This window comes from Temnothorax curvispinosus, unplaced genomic scaffold (genome assembly GCF_003070985.1).
Source record: "Temnothorax curvispinosus isolate PA1 unplaced genomic scaffold, ASM307098v1 QBEX01008784.1, whole genome shotgun sequence".
NCBI classification, from domain to species: Eukaryota; Metazoa; Arthropoda; class Insecta; order Hymenoptera; family Formicidae; genus Temnothorax; species Temnothorax curvispinosus.
In genome coordinates, this window is record NW_020218564.1 from 43,161 (window position 1) to 64,141 (window position 20,981).

At 42.1% G+C, this 20,981-nt stretch overlaps 1 protein-coding gene across 2 annotated transcripts in view; it reads right to left on the reverse strand.

The window, feature by feature from the left end:
- LOC112458252 (zinc finger protein 423 homolog) overlaps nucleotides 1-20,981 on the reverse strand; it is a 71,419-nt gene that overhangs the window by 16,987 nt on the left and 33,451 nt on the right. Inside the window, exon 1 of one of the 2 annotated variants that reach the window (XM_025021790.1) lies at nucleotides 20-927. The exons of the other annotated variant lie outside the window; for it this stretch is intronic. Within the exon in view, the coding sequence (XP_024877558.1) occupies nucleotides 20-116 (97 nt within the window). The 5' untranslated portion in view covers nucleotides 117-927. Of the gene's footprint in view, nucleotides 1-19; nucleotides 928-20,981 lie in introns of those variants that run through there. 2 annotated transcript variants of the gene reach the window in all.

Here is a 20,981-nt window from a genome sequence, read left to right on the forward strand (position 1 = left end):
AAAATAATTATGTCCAGACCTTTAGACTTGTGTTGCTCGTCCTGTGACGGTTCCTTGTGCGCGTGGATCTTTCCTATCAACAATTCTAGCCGTGAACTATTGCCTTTGAAGAGCATCTCGTCCTTTTCGTTTTCTGGTGTTTAGTTTGATCTCGGTCTTTAGTTTGTTTACGAATAATCCACGTCACGTATACGAATTATCAAACTGAACTATCGTCATTGAAGTGTCAATATAGAATCATATATCGTATATAAATCATAAATCATTATCAATATCCAGATTGAGGTGCTGTTGTTCGGAGTAAGACGAGTTGAAATCGGTATGAAAGCGGCTCAGTGGTCTGAAGAATCAGTCGAGGTCACACAGACGAGATCAATAATACATCTCTGCTAATATATTAAGACTGACTGGTAATAATGAGTATACCAATCCAAGTGTCATTAAAACGTATCGATTAAAATGTTATGAAACTAAATCGTTTCATAGGTCAATTAACAAACAGCTTTCGATGATCCCGATTTAAGGCACTATATGTTCTTAATGTTGTTTTCTTTAAATAATTTAATTCTCACCGCACACTACACGTCAAATCTCAAGACACAGGCGAATCTGTTTCTCAAATTCTTGATTGCCACAATTTTATCCAACTCGTTCTCCACGTGCGTGCGTTAGATCGGGGTGCCTCTCGATCATTTCTCGGTTCTCCGTTTCGTGATTTCCGTCGAATAATCAGATGCTTGGTGTATCTCAATAATCATCGTCTCCGCGTCGATCTTCTCCGTTGGATCCCATTGGTCTGGATCGCGCGAGTCGGCGATCGATCCACCGTCGATCGCGATGCTCTGAGAACTGCGGGCCTCGTCAGTAGTCGACCCGGTATCTCGGGCGATCTCGAGGCGAGCGCGCGTCAAGTGGGTCCCACCCGTTGACTATTATCACGCGCGATGCAAAGCGACGCACGTATACATGCACACAGGCACGCACGCACGCACACGTACACACGGTCGAAGTTCTCCAACGAAGTGGTGCCGGCAGAAAACGACGGCCAGGAAGAAGGAAAGAGAGGGGACCGTGAAAAGCCGCGCGAGAGAGGCCAGGGAGTCCTCTGGGAAACCAGCCACCGCATTGGACGGTAGGCGGGCTCACACACTAACGAGTACACCCACCTTCGGAGAACCACCGCCACCCGGCACCTATTTAACCTTTCTCGTAACCGGCTCCTCCACCTAATCCTCCACCTCGCACGCGCACGGACCCCGAAGAGGACGCTTAGCGCGCGAACCGAGAGGACCGACTCGATGTGTGCGCGCAACCACGAGGTTGCGGACCTTCTTCTTCGACGACTCTTTCACGAGGAAGCTTCAAGAAAATAATTCTGATGAAGAAGATAGTTTGTTTAAAGAAAAAAATAAAGAAAAAAGATAAAACCGGATAAAAAAAAAAGATGAACGGTACCGTTCGTCACCCGATTCGTCCGTGATGTAACTATGCTTGTATTAATGAATTTCTCTTATTTATTGTTAGGTCTTCTATTTATTTAAATGGCATCACGAGTGTAATGACCGTCTCGCTCATTGGAACCTCTAAATCGCGTGCAATCGCTTTTTCCGACCCCACTTCTTCGCACCCAGCGTTGCGATTCGCGCGAACAATCAAACTCTCCGCTTGTCGAATTCACGGCGATTTCGTACGCAAGGCGACTCGTTACCCGCGGCTAATGCTACAAAAGCGCCGGTCAGGAAACTTTCAACGGGGTATTCAACCACGAAAGAGTGCCGTTACCGTTCGGTTAGCGCCGTAGAAAATGAGTCTCCGCTTTGTAGAGAAAATCGCTCGCGTTGTTGATCAAGTTTTGCGAATGGCGTTAGACAAAATGAAGCACATAAAGCGGCATTGAAACCATTTAATGTTATAGATAGACTTCTAAAATATTGTTACCAATGGTTTTGCAAAAAAAAAACCAAATAATCATAATTATTATATAATAATTACATCCACTATTATTCTATACGTAATTCCAGTGTTATTGGACGCCGAATAAAGATATATACGCTTTGCACAGCCTAATTTTTAGCTTTGACAACACTCGGCCGTCACGGGGAGGCTCGAGTTTATACGCGACAGGGTTCTCAAGAAGACTTCAAAAAGACGAAGAAACAGAACGTAGAAGAAAGGAGACAGTCGGGGGTAAAAAAGGCGAATTTCGGTGGTGAAGGGCCCCCCGCGAGTCCTGTGAAATCGCGCGGAATGGATTCTCACACGCGGCTGGAGCTCTGTACCACCTTATGGGGTATGCAACGACGTAGAGCACGGCACCCTATGGGGACCCATAAGGTGCGCGGCCCGTAACTCGTAAGCCGTGCTCAGGAAGGCGCCAGCGCCCACCCATCGCGATTATTTATCTCATTGCGATCGCGGCATTAGGTGGTCCCTGACGTCTTTCCTCTCTTCCTTTCTTCCCTTTTATTTTTCGCCACCTCCAGCGCTTCGATCGATACGCTGCTTATAATTCCTGCAGCGACGTATTCATTATTTATATATACACGCTGCCAAATATTAGAATAAGTTGAGAGACTATTTAATAATTTCTTCAGACAAGTCCTCCCAATTATTCAGATTTCTAAATATAACGAAATATCACGAAAGTCTTCACCCAATTGCCCAGATAAAGTTTATTTTAACGAAATTTCCGTTTATGACTTGTCAGTTACAAAAATATTTAATGCCGATAAATAATCTCTCTTGATATTTTCGCTGAAATCGATTTTAGATTTGCTAAAGAATTCTTTAAAACGTCTGGTTTTTTTCTTTAATATTTATATTTTATAAGAGTTTCCCAGAAATTTCCTCTTTTACATTTGTTACACGTATTTTATTCTTATTTGCTATTCCTAATACAGCTTATACACTTACTTACACTTACGACTTTAAAAAATAATGAACATTTTGCACAAAAATTAAGAGTCGTTTTAACCGTATTTATTTTAGTTAACTCATAATCTTTTTTTGCGACGTTTTCGTGGTAGATCTGTCATCTACAGTCTAATGACTTTTATAGCTTGCGGTGTCATCGCTCGATCAATTTATCGCCGAAGTGGACCGGATCATGCAAACGAGTTCACTCGATCCTGATCGAGACGAAAACCGTGCGATCTGCCCCACCGAGGCAAAACTGTAAATCGAAATAATAAAAAAGCAAAGAGAGAGAGAGAGAGAGATCGGACTTAGAGATTGCCGTCTTAGGTACGCACGTCCGAGCATGCACGAGTTGTTTTAAACTGCGATAATGCCTTTGTCTACGATTGCATCTGTAGTCTCACGATTTTACCCTTAACGACGACGCTCTTCGAGTTCCGTTAAGACCAATATTCGCGACGCGAAAGAGAAGAGAAAGAGGAATCGCAATTTGTCAAGGAATCGGCCTCGGTGCAAGAAAAAAAAAAGAAGGATCGTTAGACTCGTTAATGAGGATGCGCGATAAGGGCGGCCGGTAATCGTGACCTGCGACGTGGATTCTCCGTAATTCGAGTGACCGAGTCGTTGTGGGAGGCACCTTAATAAGGCGCATGTGCGAGCGAAGACGATGTTGCGAGCGACTCCGCCTACGCCCAGCTCCGTCCGCGTCTCTCGCTCACTCGTGATGCACACGCGTTTTCTCCTTACCGCCGCGACCACGTTCCCACACGCGCGCTACCACCCACACGTGCACGTTACGCAACGCACGCTCGTCGGCTCCCACCACCGGAGGATGTGCCACGCGCGATTTCATTCATAGCCACGGTGCGATCCGTGCGCGTGTTAGGCGACGCTCACACGCGAAAGACTCGTCAATGAATCAGCCGTGATCGGCCGCGTGATCGTTGATTCGTTCGTGGGCCGATTCACAAAGAAGTTCGTCGTGCGATCGTAGATTTGTAGAAGAATTCAAAATAACAGAAATCATTGGTGCGACGAGTGTCAAGATCACGTTGTGCATGCGAAAATTTTTTTTAGGGCAAGCGGAATGATCAGTTATAGAAAAAATATGTCGAATTCAATTATTATGGGGTAGCGTATTTTTGGTGAAGAGTCAGACTCTCTCCCGAGGTGCGACGAGTGTGCACTATAAGGTGCGACTCCGTTTCGCTCAGGATTGCGGTTTGCGGTTGAACCCTTATTGATGAGAAGCTCCCAGCTCCCAGTAATTTCGCCATCCCTTATGCGAAATCTATTCGATACGTCTTTGATCGCGCGAGCGATAAGCTATTCCACAACAAGGCGCGTCTCCTTGGCTTGATCTTGGAGACGCAAGGCCGCCGCATCGCTGCATTACCGTTTCGCTATTTGCGGTCGGCAGATCACACGGAAACCGTAGGAATCGCGCCTCGATATTCACGAAGGCCTGTGAGAACGCGAGCGACCAGACCGTACGACGTTCCTTCATGAATTTATTAGATTGAGACTTTCTCACGCGAGCATCTCGGAGGAGATCCGCGGGACGCGGAAGTGGCGCATCGTTTCCGTCGTTCTCATGACTTTCTCGAACGAGTCGAACGAAAAACCGAAATAATTTATTTGAGATGCGCTCTTTGTTTTTGCAGGCTAAGATGTATGTACAATGTTTATTTTTTTTAGTTTCACGGTGTATATAAAGTTATGTAAAAAATGAAAAAAAAATATAATTATCATAAATATAAATGTGTAATGAGATTACTATTTCTTCGCCCTATTTCTCATTATAATTATTGAAAGTTGTCCTTGGACTTTTTCCCCGCGCGCGCGCGTGACTCATTAACTATCCTCGCTCCCTTGGTGGCCAAAATAATTGGGGTAGAAACGATAAATTAAACCTGAATGGAGCCGTTTCATTGAAATAACTTCCGACAGTGAAGTAAGTTACACGGCTGGCAGGAAGCGAGCTGACCGGATGTGCCTCTACTCTCTTAGACGATGCACCCTTGACCGTTTATCTTGGTGGTAGAGAATAAGCGAGACACCCCGTTCTTAAGTCTTAAGTCGCCGGGCTGTAAGACTTTGGATTAGTGGCAGAAGACGGGAAGCTCTTGTCTTCCGGTGTGTTAATTAACACCGGACACTACGTGGTAACGCGTCGAGGAAAGTTTAGAATTATCTACAATTGTGTGTCGAGAACGAAAGTCCGATAACACAAGATAAGTAGCGTGCTATCTTAAGAAAAACGTGACTAACAATGAAGTGTGTACGTTAGTGTAATTTTGCGTAAATGTTTTGCATAAATATAAAAAAATTAATAATAATTATACAAAAATGTAAAAAACGTATTATTTCCTAATATCCACACAACGTAGACATGTAACAATTAAATTGTTAGGATAATCTAATACATATCACAATAATTGTTAATATATAGTTATATATACGCAGCTATTACATATTAAATTATTATTAAGTTATGTTTCTTTCTTGCGTTAACAGGTGTATATGTAGTGTATGTACAATATTTAGAGAATGATGCTAAATGTATTATATGGCAGAACGGATTTTACTTCAAGAATTCACCAAGAACTATAATATCGCCATGGTCCTTTGGGACGGCTTTTTCAAAGATATTTTAAGAATGACTGGTATATTTTGGAAACCCCCTGTGTGGCGTATCTAATGGAGGATTTACACGATGCTGAGTAAATGATTTTCAGTCCCAACTTGGAAAACTCCAGTAGCGAGCAGATGGATTGCCCATATTGTCTATCAACGCACCTACCGCAAAATTCCCTAATGATTTATTGATTGCCTCCTAGGGTGAACTTTCTCTGCATTGAAGGTTTGCAAGAAAGAACCTTGAGTTCTGGGTCCCTCACAGCTAGTAACGAAAGTAAAATAAAAGCTTAGTATTAAGGGATCAAAATGTTCTATAAACATCAGGGACTCGAGCCGAAAAAATATTTCAGTTCGATTTCGGTTATGGTTTAATTAAACTTCAAAATAACTGTTTCGGTTTTGTCAGTTTTGGTTTTTTGACCAGTAAAGAAAACCGAAATCGTAAAAATTACGGTCTTTTCCTGTTATAGTTATTTGTACAGAAGGAGACAGGTTTAAAACAATTTTTTTCTACATTTATTCTATTAAACTGTGTATGTATATACGTGAAGAAAGAAAAATAAAAATTTAAAAATTACATTATTTGACGACAAAAAATCACGAGTATTCTTTCTTTTCAAAAAAATATAGGAAATAATGTAAATAGATAAAATATTTAAAATAATAAAAATAATAAACATAGATTAAAAACCGTAAAATAATTTTATTGGTTTGGTTTATAATATTTTAGTGTTATAAACTTTGTAAAATTTTGTACTAATTACGGTTTCGATTCAACTAAAAAAAAAAGGGTTATGAAACGGTTTCCAGTTTTGATTCCGGTTCAGTCCAAGTCCCTATTCGTAATGTTACACAATTTTTCAATTAATACAATCTAATTTGCATCAATTTAAGATAGCGCATTTTAAATTTTTAGAGAATCAAAAATGCTAACCAAATTTTTATATTACTTCATCGAGACAGAATACTCGTCTTTAAATTATTTATACATTAAAAATTCCGACTTATACGTTTTTGTGGCAGAACTAATCCACACTACTTCTAGAAAATTGAGCCTTTCAGCATTCTCTTCGTGGTTCGTAAATTTGACCGTACGGTAGTACGTGATACAAACTCATTTATTTTTTCCAAACGTTTCTTTACTCCTGCCAAGACTCACTGGCACCCCGTTCGAACGTACGCATCTTTCCGATATCTCAGCCCTAAGGGACCCCCTAACTTCTTTTTCGCCGAACGAACGGAACGAAAGCGTATGGTATTGTCGACCACGAAGATGGTCGGGCAGGTGAGCTCTTAATACGTTGTTGGGGGCCTACCCAATATCAAAGCCTACCGCTTTGAGGATCCGTCCCGAGGGATTCGACGCGACCACCGTTCGTCATTAAGGTCCACTGGACCGTTTATTTCCAGCAACGGGCCTGCAGACGCGTCGCTGAAAAACAAACGCTTGGCACCGCCCGTAACCACCTACGATATTACCTGAACTGCACGGGCGTGTCGTAATTTTGATTTCACCGGTTACACCTGGCACATCTCAACGCCAAATTAAAGCGTTAATCAGTCACTTTCGAGCAGGTATTTGCTTTCAACAATTATTTCTAGATCTACCTGCGTCCAAAATAATTATAAATTGTTTATTTCTTTTTTATTTAAGTTGTTACGTATTCTTTTTATTTAAGTTGATACATATATAATATGTACGCGACGCCTTTGGATGATTAAAAACATGTAATACTTGCTACTAAAGAGGTTTGATTACTGATCGATTTGAAATCGATTTGTATAACCCAGCGATGCATAACATTATTTAGTCTCGTATACTATAAATAAAGGGTGGATCCATCACGGCGCGTGCCCTTCAGTCACGCATCGATTGTGGGGATCATCGAAGTACATCAAGGCTGGGACTCACCTGTCCCCTCGAGAGTGGAGTGCGCGTGTATAAGCGAGCGGAAAAAAAAACAAAAAAGAAACTGCAGGTAAGAAGACACCTGACAAAGCCGCACGATCTATTTCACGAGTAAGTAGCACCTGCAGCCACTGGTCCTCGTGATCGCTGGACCGAAGTTTTCGTCAATAGTACCACCACTCTCGGCTTCACGACAATTTTATTTCCGATGCAATTAATTTTTGTGATTTGTTATCAACAAAGTTCATAAAAATCACAACGAATGTAGCAGATATAAATCACGCATCACAGCAAAAATAAAAAAACTAATCATTTCTTATCATATAAAATTAAAAAATTCTAAGAATTTGATAGAGAAAATTTAACGTTTGATTAATCGATTTAATTTGATAATTTCATCAAGCAAAATTTTTCACGACGAGAAATTCGGATTTGATGTCGTGAGAAAATTTAATCTGAAGATTTCTTTTCTTGATGTATCAATCAAAGAGATCGAGATCGGAGAAATGAAGGTGAACGTTGGATAGACAAGGGACTAAATGGATAGACAATTGTTTTCACTCGATATTGTTCCGCGCCTGTTTCTGATTGGACGTCATAAAGCGATATCCGCCGTGATATCGAAATCGAAGTTTCGCAAAGAAAGTTTCGGCAGACTGCCACGGCGAAGAGACTTTCATCTGACTCGGGAAAGTGCTAAACCGCGAGATCCTTAGCTTTTTACTTCTTCTATGGATTACGATAATAAAAAAATTCGAGCGAGCGACCGATTAAACCGACAATAAAACCGCTGCTCTCGCGTTATTTGCCACTAAATTAATATCGGTGGAACTTAATTAAGAATCTTCGGTCTTGAAAATCTTCTTCGTAAATTTCACCTCCCTTTTTCTGCTTTGTAATTAAATAGAAGCCACAATAAATCCCATTCGCATTGGAAAAATTGTCCTCGAAATCCAGTAAAACCGATACGGAGTTATTGAGATAATTCTGTATAATTCTGTTAATATCGATTACCTTTATGAACACAAAATTACGTATTATATTCCTTATGTTTCCAGATTTTTACGTTTGCTGAAGAGGAATGAGAGTTCAACAGAAACATTCGAAAATCAAAGGTTAATGAGATGATTATGTCGACTTAAATGTGCCGTAGGTATGTTAGAACGATACTACTTGTTGCTTCAAGATACATATAGCGCAACGGAGTAACACAACCGCTGATGCCTTGCCTCGAACAAAGAAAAAAAATCTGTTCGCACCCTTCCTGCAAACGTCGCGACAATTTGAAATCACGTAGATCAGTATAACAATTTTACAACATATACTTCAGATTATAAGTCGTGTTTTTTCAATTATTATAATTAAATTTGTGTTAAAATTGCCAATTTAAATAACAAGAATGTATATAAAAATAAAATCAATATTCGTAGTAATGTAGGAGATAATATGCATGTGCGTAAAAGAAAATTACACTATTTTCTATAAAATTGACGTAAAATGAAGATTCTATGAAATGTGGCTTACTGAAGAAAATGAACGAACAAGAGGAGTTTAGTAAACGCCAAACATATGAAAAATTAAGCGTCATGTACGAATAAATTATCCCTCGCTTTTACAAATAAACTCCATTAACTCTGGCTAAAATCAGGCAATTGCGCAACGATCGGCTGTCGGGAGAGCGCGCGATTCGTGGTAGAATAAAGATGGATCTCGTTAGGCACACTCGCGAGAATGGTGCATGGGTAGATAGGTGCCTCCTCGTGGGTGCCCGAGGCGTCGCGCGTACCTGGATCTCAGATTACAATCTCCCCAGGGGAATGGTGCCAAGATTAAGAGCCCCTCGGTCCTCGAGCAACGCGTGCGCGTGCATACGCTTACAAAACGGAGACGAGACGAAGAGAGCAGCGGTAGGCAGAACGAGGAAGACCGTGTAAAAATAAATGGGGAAGCGGCGAGGGGTAGAAGGCGAGAAGAAGGCGGCAAAACGAGGAAGAAAAAAAGAAGGTAATACAGTTGTCAGAACGAGAAGAACAGAGGAAGCTAGAAAGGATTCTATAGACGATTTTCGTCGAGGAGAAAGACACGGTGTAATATACTATCATATTTCATTGAGAAAAGATCGACTACAAATTGATCGAGGAACTTTTAAATGAAAACACATCCAGATTTGTTAGGCCTCAAACAATTTATACGCTCTACATAAATAAACAGTATGAATATAAAGACTTCGCAACCTGGGTTTCATACTAAGCAAACGATTCTTGAAAATCAGATGACTACATCTATGTTAAATCTGGAATGGAGATATCGATTGACAACCACGGACTCGACTCAACGAATTCGCTTCGATTGTCGAAGATCGTGGTTTGTCGAAGCTGCGAAGAAGGGAATGGTTTATCTGCGGTTAAGAGCTTATCTATGCGCGAGTCGACGAGCAGGAATGTGAGATCCCAATAGAGCCTTGCGGAGGGTTTTCCTCTCGAATCTTGGAGCCTCGCGGCATGAACCGGAGGTGGCACGAGCGCAGCAGGTTCTTCAGGTTCCTCGGTTCCTGCACACAGCACGTATTCCCCGGCTCGGCGTATTTGTCCCTGGGTATACGCGTGACATCTTAATCTCCCCGGACCTGCTATTCGCGTCTTTCTCACCGTGTCTCTCTCCATTCCTTACGCTTCGTGTCTCCGCCCTTTCTTTTCTTTTATACCACTCTCTTCCTATCTATCCTTTTCCTCTCCTTTCTCTCTTACTTTGATCTTTAACATTGTATCTACGAGAAATCTCTCCAGCTGCGAGGTTATTTTTCAAATTAGATTGGTCTCTTCAAGTATAGATAACTGAAAAACTAAGAAAATCTTATAAAATTGAGTTTAAATATATTTAAGTACTTTATATTTTACAGGATCTTACTCAAATATTCATAGAATATTTTATCGTTTATATCCCTTGAGACTAAGAAATACCACTTGACAGTTTTGTTGAAGTAAAATGAATTCAATTTATCAGATTATTTATAAATAAGAAAGTTATAAAGTACACATCATTTTTTATGTATAAAACATGATACTTTTTCGGCAACCAAATAAAACATTTAATATATATAAAAAGCTACGTAATTAATAAAATAAAAAACAAGTTATAAAAATTTACGACGGTCGTTAATTTGGAGCCGAATTACGCCTATGCCGAATTAGAAGAAAATAGGTATTTTAATCGAGCAGAGGGCAGGAGAAGACGGTGTGGGTGTCAAGAGCAACAACGGGGCGACACCGTCTCCCGTGTCGCTCGACAGGAGGTCCTTGATTCTTGAACTTTATCAGAGAGTCCTAAGACAGAGAGGGAAATAAAGGGAGAGCGGAGAGAAGGGCATGGGTATGCGTGAGAGTCGACGGCACTAGGACCCGCTTCGTGCTGGACCCCCGCAGGAGCTACGGGGTCTCCCGCTGACCGGTGGTACCATGCTAACTGTCGTGTCATTGTCACGAGCCATACCGCGCAGACATTTATTTGGAGGCCGTCGTATACACGCACAAAGAAACAGACGCACTTCCTCCGTACTTAGTCACGCACGATCGCCGTATGTAGCTGGAGCATCACGCACCAACTAGATTTCACTTATAGTTACGTAATCCCGAACGCGTTTGCTCAGGAATCTTTGCGTGTATGACCAAAAATAAAATAATAATCTAGATGGTAAATACAAACGAGGAGTTAATATAATAATACAAGGTAATAAAAATATAAAAATGCGAATAATACGTAGGGTAAAATGTAAATGAGATCACGAGTACTTTCATCTGTTACGCGACATGTCTTCACATGCTTTCACTCTTGATATCACGCGATCAAAAATGTTTTGCGCGTAAATTCAATATATGAAATAAAGTTTTAGAGATTTTTCTTGAACCGGGTTTTTGACGAATATTGATACAGAGTCCTATTAAGTAAGTCTTGTCGCAACAATTAATCATCCAAGACGAGAATAATACGTCGCATTGCAGAGGGAGAAGCGGTATCTAGAATGAGGAATCCCGAGTGTTGAGGCACCGGCGACGACGTCACGTTTTCCGTGGGAGCAAAGCGAGGAGAATCAGGTGACAAGACAAAGAACACAAGAAAAGTTCCGCGGGCTGAGGTCGGTCGCGGCTGGAGTGTGGGAAGCTCGACTCCGCTCCGCGCTCTTTAACCGATAGCCGCGTCTCTCTTCACAATTCTTTGTGAAACAGAAGAGAGTGTAACGCCGCTCGTTTTATTTATAGCCCGATTGAGGTAAAACACTTCGGTAAAAGTGACTTTATTATCCATGTTTTACTTATGGCTCGGGAAACCGCATTAAATCGTAAAAATCGTCATCAACTTCGGGTCTCCAGAAACCGTTTTAATGAATGAATGACTATTTTACGGTGCTAGACCATCTTGTAATAATCTTGGTAATTTTAACATATGCTATGGAAATAATTAATCAGCAGATTCTCTATTAATAATAATAGAATAATAGAATAAAGCTGTAACTTATGCTATACTGATATGGGAGAAAGAAGAGTAATATAAATTTTGAAACAACTGCGGCTTACTTAACCTTTATAAATATTACTTAGCTTTATAAATATATCAACAGAAAATATTAAGATAAATGGAGTAGAAAATTGAAATAATTATTAGTAATTAATAAATTAATTACCAACGATAACATTTTAAAGACTGCTATTTCTAACGTTTATAGTTAAAAATTGGGTCAGATCTCTGATATAATTTGCACACACACACAATGATACGCTCAAATCTATATTTATCACTGTCGTGCCGCAAAAGTTGAATTAAGAAATTGACAGTGTCAATTATGCCGGCTGCATGGATCTTCATTCCCATTTTCGACGTCGTCGTCGAAGCCGTGGTTGTAGGATTTCGATGAGACAGATCGAGGCGGAGCGGCGACGACGGAAACGACGTTGGCGAGGGATGGAGGGGAGGCAACGCGGGGTGGCGCATATCATCTTAAAGTTTAATTGAGTCTCGATCCCGCGGGGCCGCAGCCCCGAAGCCAATCTTACTCGACGCGGGCCCCGCGGGACCCGGGATACGCCGTTCTGCACCCTCCCGCATACGCCTCTCTCTCGGCTCGTCTACGACGGTCGGCGTTTCATCGTCTCCCGGTGGATTATCCGTAGGTATCTCCTGACGCGAGCTCCTCACAGAAACATTCATCTCAGACCAATCCAGACGATCGAGCACTGACCGATGACTCGGAAGATCGAAGCTCGCGAACTGTCCGAAACTGAAACTGCCGCTGTCCGCGCGGGACCGTATATCGTATACACGAGTGATAAATTTATAATCACGATGAAACGACAATCGTTAATCCGGAGTTGCTATGGCGAGCAGTATTTATAATCGACGCGTATTTCATACGACAATAAACTTTCCTGAGTTAATTCGAGAGTAATTTTTAACATCAAAAATCCACGTGTAGCATTTGCGAATTCAGAAATAGAATATTTATCTTGATTTCGATAGATTGTAATAAATGAAATGACGTTAATCATGAAACCCGTCAATTCGAAATTGCAGCTCTTGCGCGGTGGATGCAATTAAGGTAATTAAGCGCGACCAAGATACGCGGGTCGGCAAGCGAATCGATAATTCCGGCGGATGTTCTAAAGTTTCCTGGGGACGAAGGAACGCCTGTGGATCCTCGAATCGGGCCGTTTCGCTCCATTTCGCGGCGGTTAATGCCTGCCATTCGGAAGGGCGGTATCGGATGTCCCGCGAGCGGGCGCTCACAAAGGCACGCACGAGGACGAAAATCAGCGCCGCCCTTTCTTAGGGCCCGCCACCCCTTTTCGCCGGATGATTCCCCTCTGCGAGGAGACCACCGCAGTTAGGATTGACAGAGAAGCAAGACGAAGAACGAAGGAGGAAGGAAGGGAAGAGGGAAAGAGAGAGATGACGATTTAGTATAATATAGAATGGATATCCTGTCCAAGGAGAACCGATGGGGCCCGCGGTCTGTGTTGTCCCCTTTATATGCCCGGTATTAGGTGGCGCGTGTAACTCGATATGTTCGCTAGCGAGAGGGTTTAAAACAAAGTATGAGCGCTGTGAAGGGCGAACCCTTCACGACGATGGTGGGATCCTTAAGGGCGCGTATAGCGGTCCTCCCACGAGATGTCTGCGAGCGTTCGAAAAAATCGACGAATGACTTTGCCAGATTGTAGAATGTAGAATTAAATTACGACGATTATAATTCGAACGATTTGGATATTACAATTGGAACTCGGATTATAATTGATGATAACTCATAGCACCTTGTTATCGAGAAAAAAATTTATTTAATTGCAGAAATCAAAACTTTTCTGAATAATCTATAAGTGTATGATATTTTAACTACTTAAAATTCGACTTTTCCTAACAAGGCAGATTTCTATTTCGACGTATAAAATAATTTTGATCTATAGTAAGAAAAGACGAAGTATCGTAAATTTCGTGAGAGAACAAATGTACGTGTGCCATTACACGAGCGTAGTTCTCGGATTATGGATGCGAGTGTCTTACGAGGGCGGTTTATTGTGGTCCACCCTTTGTACACAATTCTATAAACCGTGACAAGATGATTGGAGTATCTGGTTTCTGCTCCCGCAAGTGAATAAGCGCCGTGGGTTAAACGTCGAAAAAACATCGCGAACCATGTCGATTTCTTTTCTGCCGCAATCGTCGTTCCTAGACAAGGAAGCGATGATATTTCATGGTCTGGATGGGAGCATGCAAGCACAATCACATCAGACGGATTTCATTCAAGTAGAGTCTCTATCCTTTTCAAATACAAGAATTCACCCGATGGAACATACAGACATGATACGATACGAATTGTAAAATATAGAAATAAAATTTTTTAAAAATATTTATCATGTTAAAATGTATCAACATCTTTTTCACGGAACTTGCGCTTGTCAGAAATACCTTGAAGAAACGAGGCGGATATCGGAAATAGGATGCAAAGACTAAGTATATCGTCCGGTTTTGTTGACGAGCGTGTTAGCGTAATACCCGAGATTTGTCGGCGTTTATTCGGCGCCACGACATAGAGAGAGCAGGGGTCTCTTCTCTTGTGTCCGTGGTATCGCGCCCGGGCATCATCCCGCGGTATACCCGGGAAGGAGGCGGTGGTCCTCTCGAGGGAGAGATGGTGCACGAAGCGCGGGAAGCCCGGCCAATTGGCGCCCAGGGTGCATTTGTGTCTAATTCAATGCATTATATCTACACCCCCGCCCCCTTCGCCGCCCCCTCGATCCCTGGATATACCCGTCGTTTGGCTAACCAGAGAAACGCTCCTCGCACTCCCCGCGAAACGCGCATCGATCCGCTCCCTTCGGTGCTGGATTTCGATCTCTTTCTATCTCGCACTTCATCTCGACCCTCCGGAATCCGATCCGCGAAGATCTGTCTCGGCGGTTGACTGCGGACGACGGGAAAAGTGACTCTTTCCCAGCGAGGGTGCGCACACGATTAATCAGAATTGCGGCGATAGCCGGAGAGAAGGGCATTAAGATTTAGCAGAGTTTTGTAGTCGGTTCCGATTATTCTGTGTATGTACGATATAGCGTAAATTTCTATTTTTGTGTGTCCTTTTTTCAACGCTTAAGGGAACAATAGAATATTAATAAGCTACGGGCGGTTTCCACTAAGAGTATACAGTTTAAAATTCTTGTAAAAATGCTTGCAATTTGTTGCGAAATGCCTCAGCTTATTTCATACGAAATGGTATGTGTAATATACATACAGAAATAAATTTCCATATGTGTAATAATGTGTAATAATATGTAATAATTCATTGATAAATATAATAACCTCACATCGATCAATGCGATTAAAACTTTGACGATTTATCCTTTATATCTCTAATCGGAATCGTTGAAGATCGTTCTTGTCTTAGACCGAGGTTTCTTGCCTCGGATAAAGTCGGAACGACGGACAGTCGCACGGAAGGAGGACGAGGATCCTCGAAGGATGGCGGCGGTGGGCCAGAGAGGGATCGGACGAGAGCGAGCGGCGATAAGAAGACACCCGCAGGTGTAATTATGATTACCGCAGTGCAGAGAAAGACGGAGTATTGCGGGCGGACGCGTATGGCAGCCGTGGGATCCTGGGAAATAGGAATCCTCGAACGGCACTTTCGCGTCGCCGGCTCCTGCTGCTGCCAGTTGGCTACAGCCGACCACCAACAACGCTGTTTTCCGATTGTTGGTCCCCTGGCCTTTCGTCTCGCTCCTCTCCTCCTCGCTGCTCGATCTCGTTACTTATTTCCGGCCCCTTACGAATTCGCCCGCGACCTAATGGTAATTCCGATCCGTGAGCGAATTCGTCACATCAAAGGTAACGACAATCACGATCTCGCCTCCATGAGAATAGGTCGTTAAATTTCATTAAAAATTTTGGTAACATCTTCAGTTTTCAATACTTATTGAAATATAACCGGAACATACATTATAAAATCATAAGTATAAAATGCAAATAATGTTCAGTGTTAAATTTTTCAAACTTCAGTCTTACGTAGGACCGCCATCCGGCTCCTATGTGTCATTAATTTAAATTGTCGCCCGTAAATCTTTCTGTTCCATTATTTTGAGAATGCGTGCGCGCAAATACGTAGCTACACACGTATAAGGAGGAGATAGGGAGGACAAGGTGAGGGTGGAGGTCGATGGTTGCCTCTCGGCTGGAGCAGTTAACAGCTGAGTTTTTCCAGCATGGACCCCTCGGGTCCGCGGCACGGCACCCCGAGGTCTCGTTTCGAGACCTATGCTTTATATGTAACCGACCACCCCATTGCCCTCCCACCCCTCTGGACCTTCCCAATCTACTTTCCACCCCTTCAACCAGCCATACCGCCACCTAACGCGATGGTCCTCCTACCGTGGACCATGTGATTCCCATAACGTTTCGCAACCTACTGTGGATGTTCTTACACGGTGAGGAATGGTCGGGCGATGGTAGGGGATCCTGGGAAAAATATGTACACTCCGGAAGGTAAATCGGTTGGGATAGATTCAGGTGAGACAAGTAAGAACAGGTGAGAATCGCGGTAAAAGAGAAACCATATTCTCTCTTTTCTTTGAAAATATAATTTCTGCAACAGAATATTAAAAAATTTCGTGTTAAAAGTCACTTTTTGCTAGTAAAGAGAATTATTCTTAACTATCGTGCAGTTCTTTTCTTGTTCCATTTAAATTTTATTGATGATACAGTTTTAAACACGCGAGAATATCAAATTGGGAAAATCGAAATGTAATTCTGAATCGACATGATGCAGAGACAGATTCCGATAATGATTTAAAACTGCGATAAGTCTCGAGAGACGTATTTTCTTGTTATGTAGAACCTACGGTGTGGAAGTTTGATACAAAGTCCGCGCCGGCTTTCCGAGCCTTAAATGTTTCGATGTAACAAACAAAAGTATCGGCCGGTGATCGATCAATCCGCGTTAACGAAAAAATAAACGTATCGCATCCTCGAGCGTATAGCAAGCATGTGACAACTGTGCAACATTCTGCTTCGTATCTTGTCGTCATGATTAAATCCACTTTAAGGTATTCACACAGTGGCAAAATAAGCGCAGATTTAAAGTAAAAAAAATTAGATTGAAGAAAGGAAGAAAAGCGATACAATTATATTTTGGAACGCACAATTGTTTTCACAGATAGGTAAAAATGTGGAAAAGAGGATATTTTACTAAAACAAATTTCTGAAACTCGCTTAAGAAAAGAAAAGTAAAAATAATTTCATTATAATTAGTCTTTATCAATAAGATACGATAATATTCTTATCTTTAAGTAAACGCTGATACCGTTATACTAAAAATTTTATACGTTTATATATTATTACATTTTCAAATATAATTTATATAAAAAAAAGACCTCAGGATTGAAAGTTATTCGTTTATCTTTTTATAATAAAAATGTAAAAATAATGTAAGTAGATTTTAAGTGCCTTTATTAATAATTTTCTCTTCAAATGTGAAATCCGCGATGTGCATGAGACTTAAAGAATACACGCTTTTTGTAACCCCTTTCTTTCGTGTTCTCGTTCGAGAAGCGAGCCCTTATCTATCATGTTCTCTTTCAATTACGATGCGGAACGTTGAGTCCAGACCGGCGCGGCGCGCAGCGGCCTTCGTACTCGCGTATTGCCCGTGTGTGATAACAAAAGAAAAGAACCACGATGAGGCAGGGAGTCCGAGGAAGAAGGATCGGGAGCCGAGTGAAGCGGAGAGGACGACGGGGATACAGAAGGAGGAAGAAGAGGCGAGGAGACAGCGTCGAAGAGAAAAAGGAATGTACTGAGCGCGGAGAACGAAGTAAAACGAGATCAGGAGGATTCTGAAAAAAAAGAGAGTCAGGAAGGGAGAACAGAATATTAAGGACGCGCGAGGAACGCGATGCAGCGAGTGAGAGAGAGAACTGGCAGAAGGAGAAAGGAAGAAGAGGAAAAGAAGAGCGATGCACCGAAGCGACGGAGACGTAAGCGAAGCATCGCAAAAGGAGAAGTCGCGAAGACGAAGATGATCGAGAAGATGAAACGGTAGTTTCGTCAACCGTGATTAAACGAAGACACTGACGCCGTGCCATATTTAGCTTGTTGATCGCGATCGCCGCTTCTTGTCTTTCTCATTTTTAAGCGGAAAGTCACGCGTCAACGAACACAAGTCTCTGAATTAAAAACAAAATTAATACATTTCTATTGTGATAGAATCTACGTCAAATTTTTGAAATGAGAATTTGTCTCGTCGAAACACTTTATATCAAATTAAATATAGCGTAAAAATTTGATTGCAGGATTATCGATCTGAGTTATTTAATTAATTGGGATGCTAAAAATATTATTTTAAAAAATTGAAATGTTACTTGTATAGCTGTGACAAATAAATATTATATTTTTGATTAATAAATTTTCTTTTCGTTCTTCTTATGAACCACGTCATTGCACCCAGTTTTCTCACGAGTTTCAACAGTGCCGAGATTATCTCGTGCTCGCCCATCTCCGCGTGTTTCGCAAGTCGTCGCGGTCTCTTATATCGAATTCGTTGCCGCCCTCAGGAAGAAACATCAAGCAAGAGAAGGAGGAAGGGAGGGAGGGAGGGGAGATGGAGGAAGAAAGGTACAGAATATGTATGCGAGGCGAAGTTTTAATAACGCGCGCTTCCTCTTCCCTCCGTTACAAGTTGTCCGTTACTGCTTTACGAGCGGATAATTATAGGACGATCCGCGTGCGCTAATGCACATGTAGAATTTCTTTCTCGGTGGGCGCCCCTTTCCGCGTTTCGCGTCGCAACGAGGGCGGAAAACGATCAGGCGGCTGACAGGAATGGAACGCCACACGCGGGACGCGAGACATGCTCCGGAGCGGACAATTACGCGGACAGAGTGAACGATAAGATCAGGAAATATTAATGACGTCGCGACGTCAGGATACCGAGCTGGCAGGGTGCAGCATCACCCAGGAGATTGTAGTCGAGCATGCGGTTTTGTCATCGCGCTTATTTTGTCATTCCACGTGGCTGATGCGAGAAGATTAATAACGAAATTTTAACGATATTTTTGACATATATTATAACAGTTCAGTAATGCAAAGTATATAATATTTTAGTATCAAGTCACTTCTTTGGCAACGAAGATTGCAAATTGCATTTCTATCACGATACGTTACATATGCTTAATGTACTTTTCGAACGGCCAAATAAATTTGTATTGGTTTGCCGCCCTGTAAGAGATTAACGCGTTATACCGCGAAGTTTCACATTCAATTTGCAATTTACAATTGCTTGCAATTACGGCAAGCTAAACGTTTATACAAGTCAATGCTAACGTCGGATCGCCGCATCAGCAATCCGGTCTATGCGCATCCGGTCGCATGCGTTCCGAGATGACTGCTTTACTGCCGGTTTCGAGGCAGCCGCGTCGTTCCGCCAAAGTTTTCTCGTCGGGTAACGCGAATTCAATTAACCGTAAGCGTTTCTCTGCGGTCGACACGTGGGCGAGCGCGCATAACGCCGGCATGCATGCGCGCGGTGCATTGCGAGGAGGATGCATGCACATCTCCAGTTACTGCGCAACGCGCGATCCCGTGGCATCGTCTTTCGTTTTTCAGGCCTCATCCTCCTCGCCCCATGCCCCGCGACCGAAAGGGCAAATTGCTTCGATCCTTGTCTCAACTGCCCTGAAACCGCAATTGCCCAAGACCCGACAATTAAACGGCGCGCGGCACGGTGAGACGTGACGGGACGAGACTCACACCCGAGTTGCGTCGTGCATTCAAACGCGGATAAGGATATAGGAACTCGCACTTTCAACCTAACAAAACTAACATGTAAAAAAGAAGAAAAGAGAAATTTCATTCTCGAGTGAATCTAATTCGGGAAATGCAGAACAAGCCTTTATCTGTATGTCTCTACTCTTCTGGCATATCTCAAGCTTTTTGTTCAAAATCCAAGATGTTTTATTTTAAATAAATATGTGGAAATCGCGTGGAAATCTTAAGAACGTGAAGAAAACGCTGAAAAATATTGCCAACGCGAATACAGTCGTCGCTTAGAAACTGAGAGGAATTCTCGAGGTGCACGCAGAAGAAGGCGAGAACCACGGGTAATAGATCTACGGGGAGAATACATAGCGTAGAATCACGACCGATGAGATCATCGAACACGCGATGAACGTGGTAGATTCTATCTGGGTCGGCCCACTGCCCAAATACTAATTGGACACGGCTTTATTTATACCCCGCGATGCGGCCAGCTCCCACAGTAGCTCACGTGGCGTGCTTTACACGTGACATTCTACCGCCGTCTCTGCTATCCTCCGGCCACTCCGGCCACCAGTCGATCGGATGGGCGCCAACCATCTCGACCCTCCTTCAGCCAACCGCAACCATTTGGGTATGCGCCCATAGGCGCAGAATCGTTTCGAAAAATTAATCCACCCGCCCTTATTCCAGACAGATATTTTATTTTTGTAATTTTAGAAGCAAAATTATTTACGGTGACTGTCTTTTACCTATAAAGTAACCATTTTATTTAAAAAATATTTCTATATTTGGTTATGTATTATGTTTCTATCATATCCTATATATACATTATACATATAATATTAAAGTCAATATCAATTTAAAAAAACATATATATAGGTATTAAGTTATTTATTTAGAAATTAGAATAGTGGAGTCAATTTACATAAGTTTCTTTATATTGCAAAGGTACTTTTATAATAAGACAATAAGAATGTGCAAGATCTTATACACTCTCGTCATAATTAATGCTCAGGACGTGCCTTGAAAGTTCGCATTATTGTTGGGTGAAAATTGTTGTTCAGGATACAAAAGCTTAGCGCAAAGTACGGTTACGAGTTGAATGCGACTTCTTCGGGAACTTTCGTAAGTCGTATTGTTTATGTAGCGTCGCGGTCTTTAAATGTGGATAACCCTCATTTCACATGGCAAGAATAGAAAACTAAATTAATTTCAGACTTGAATT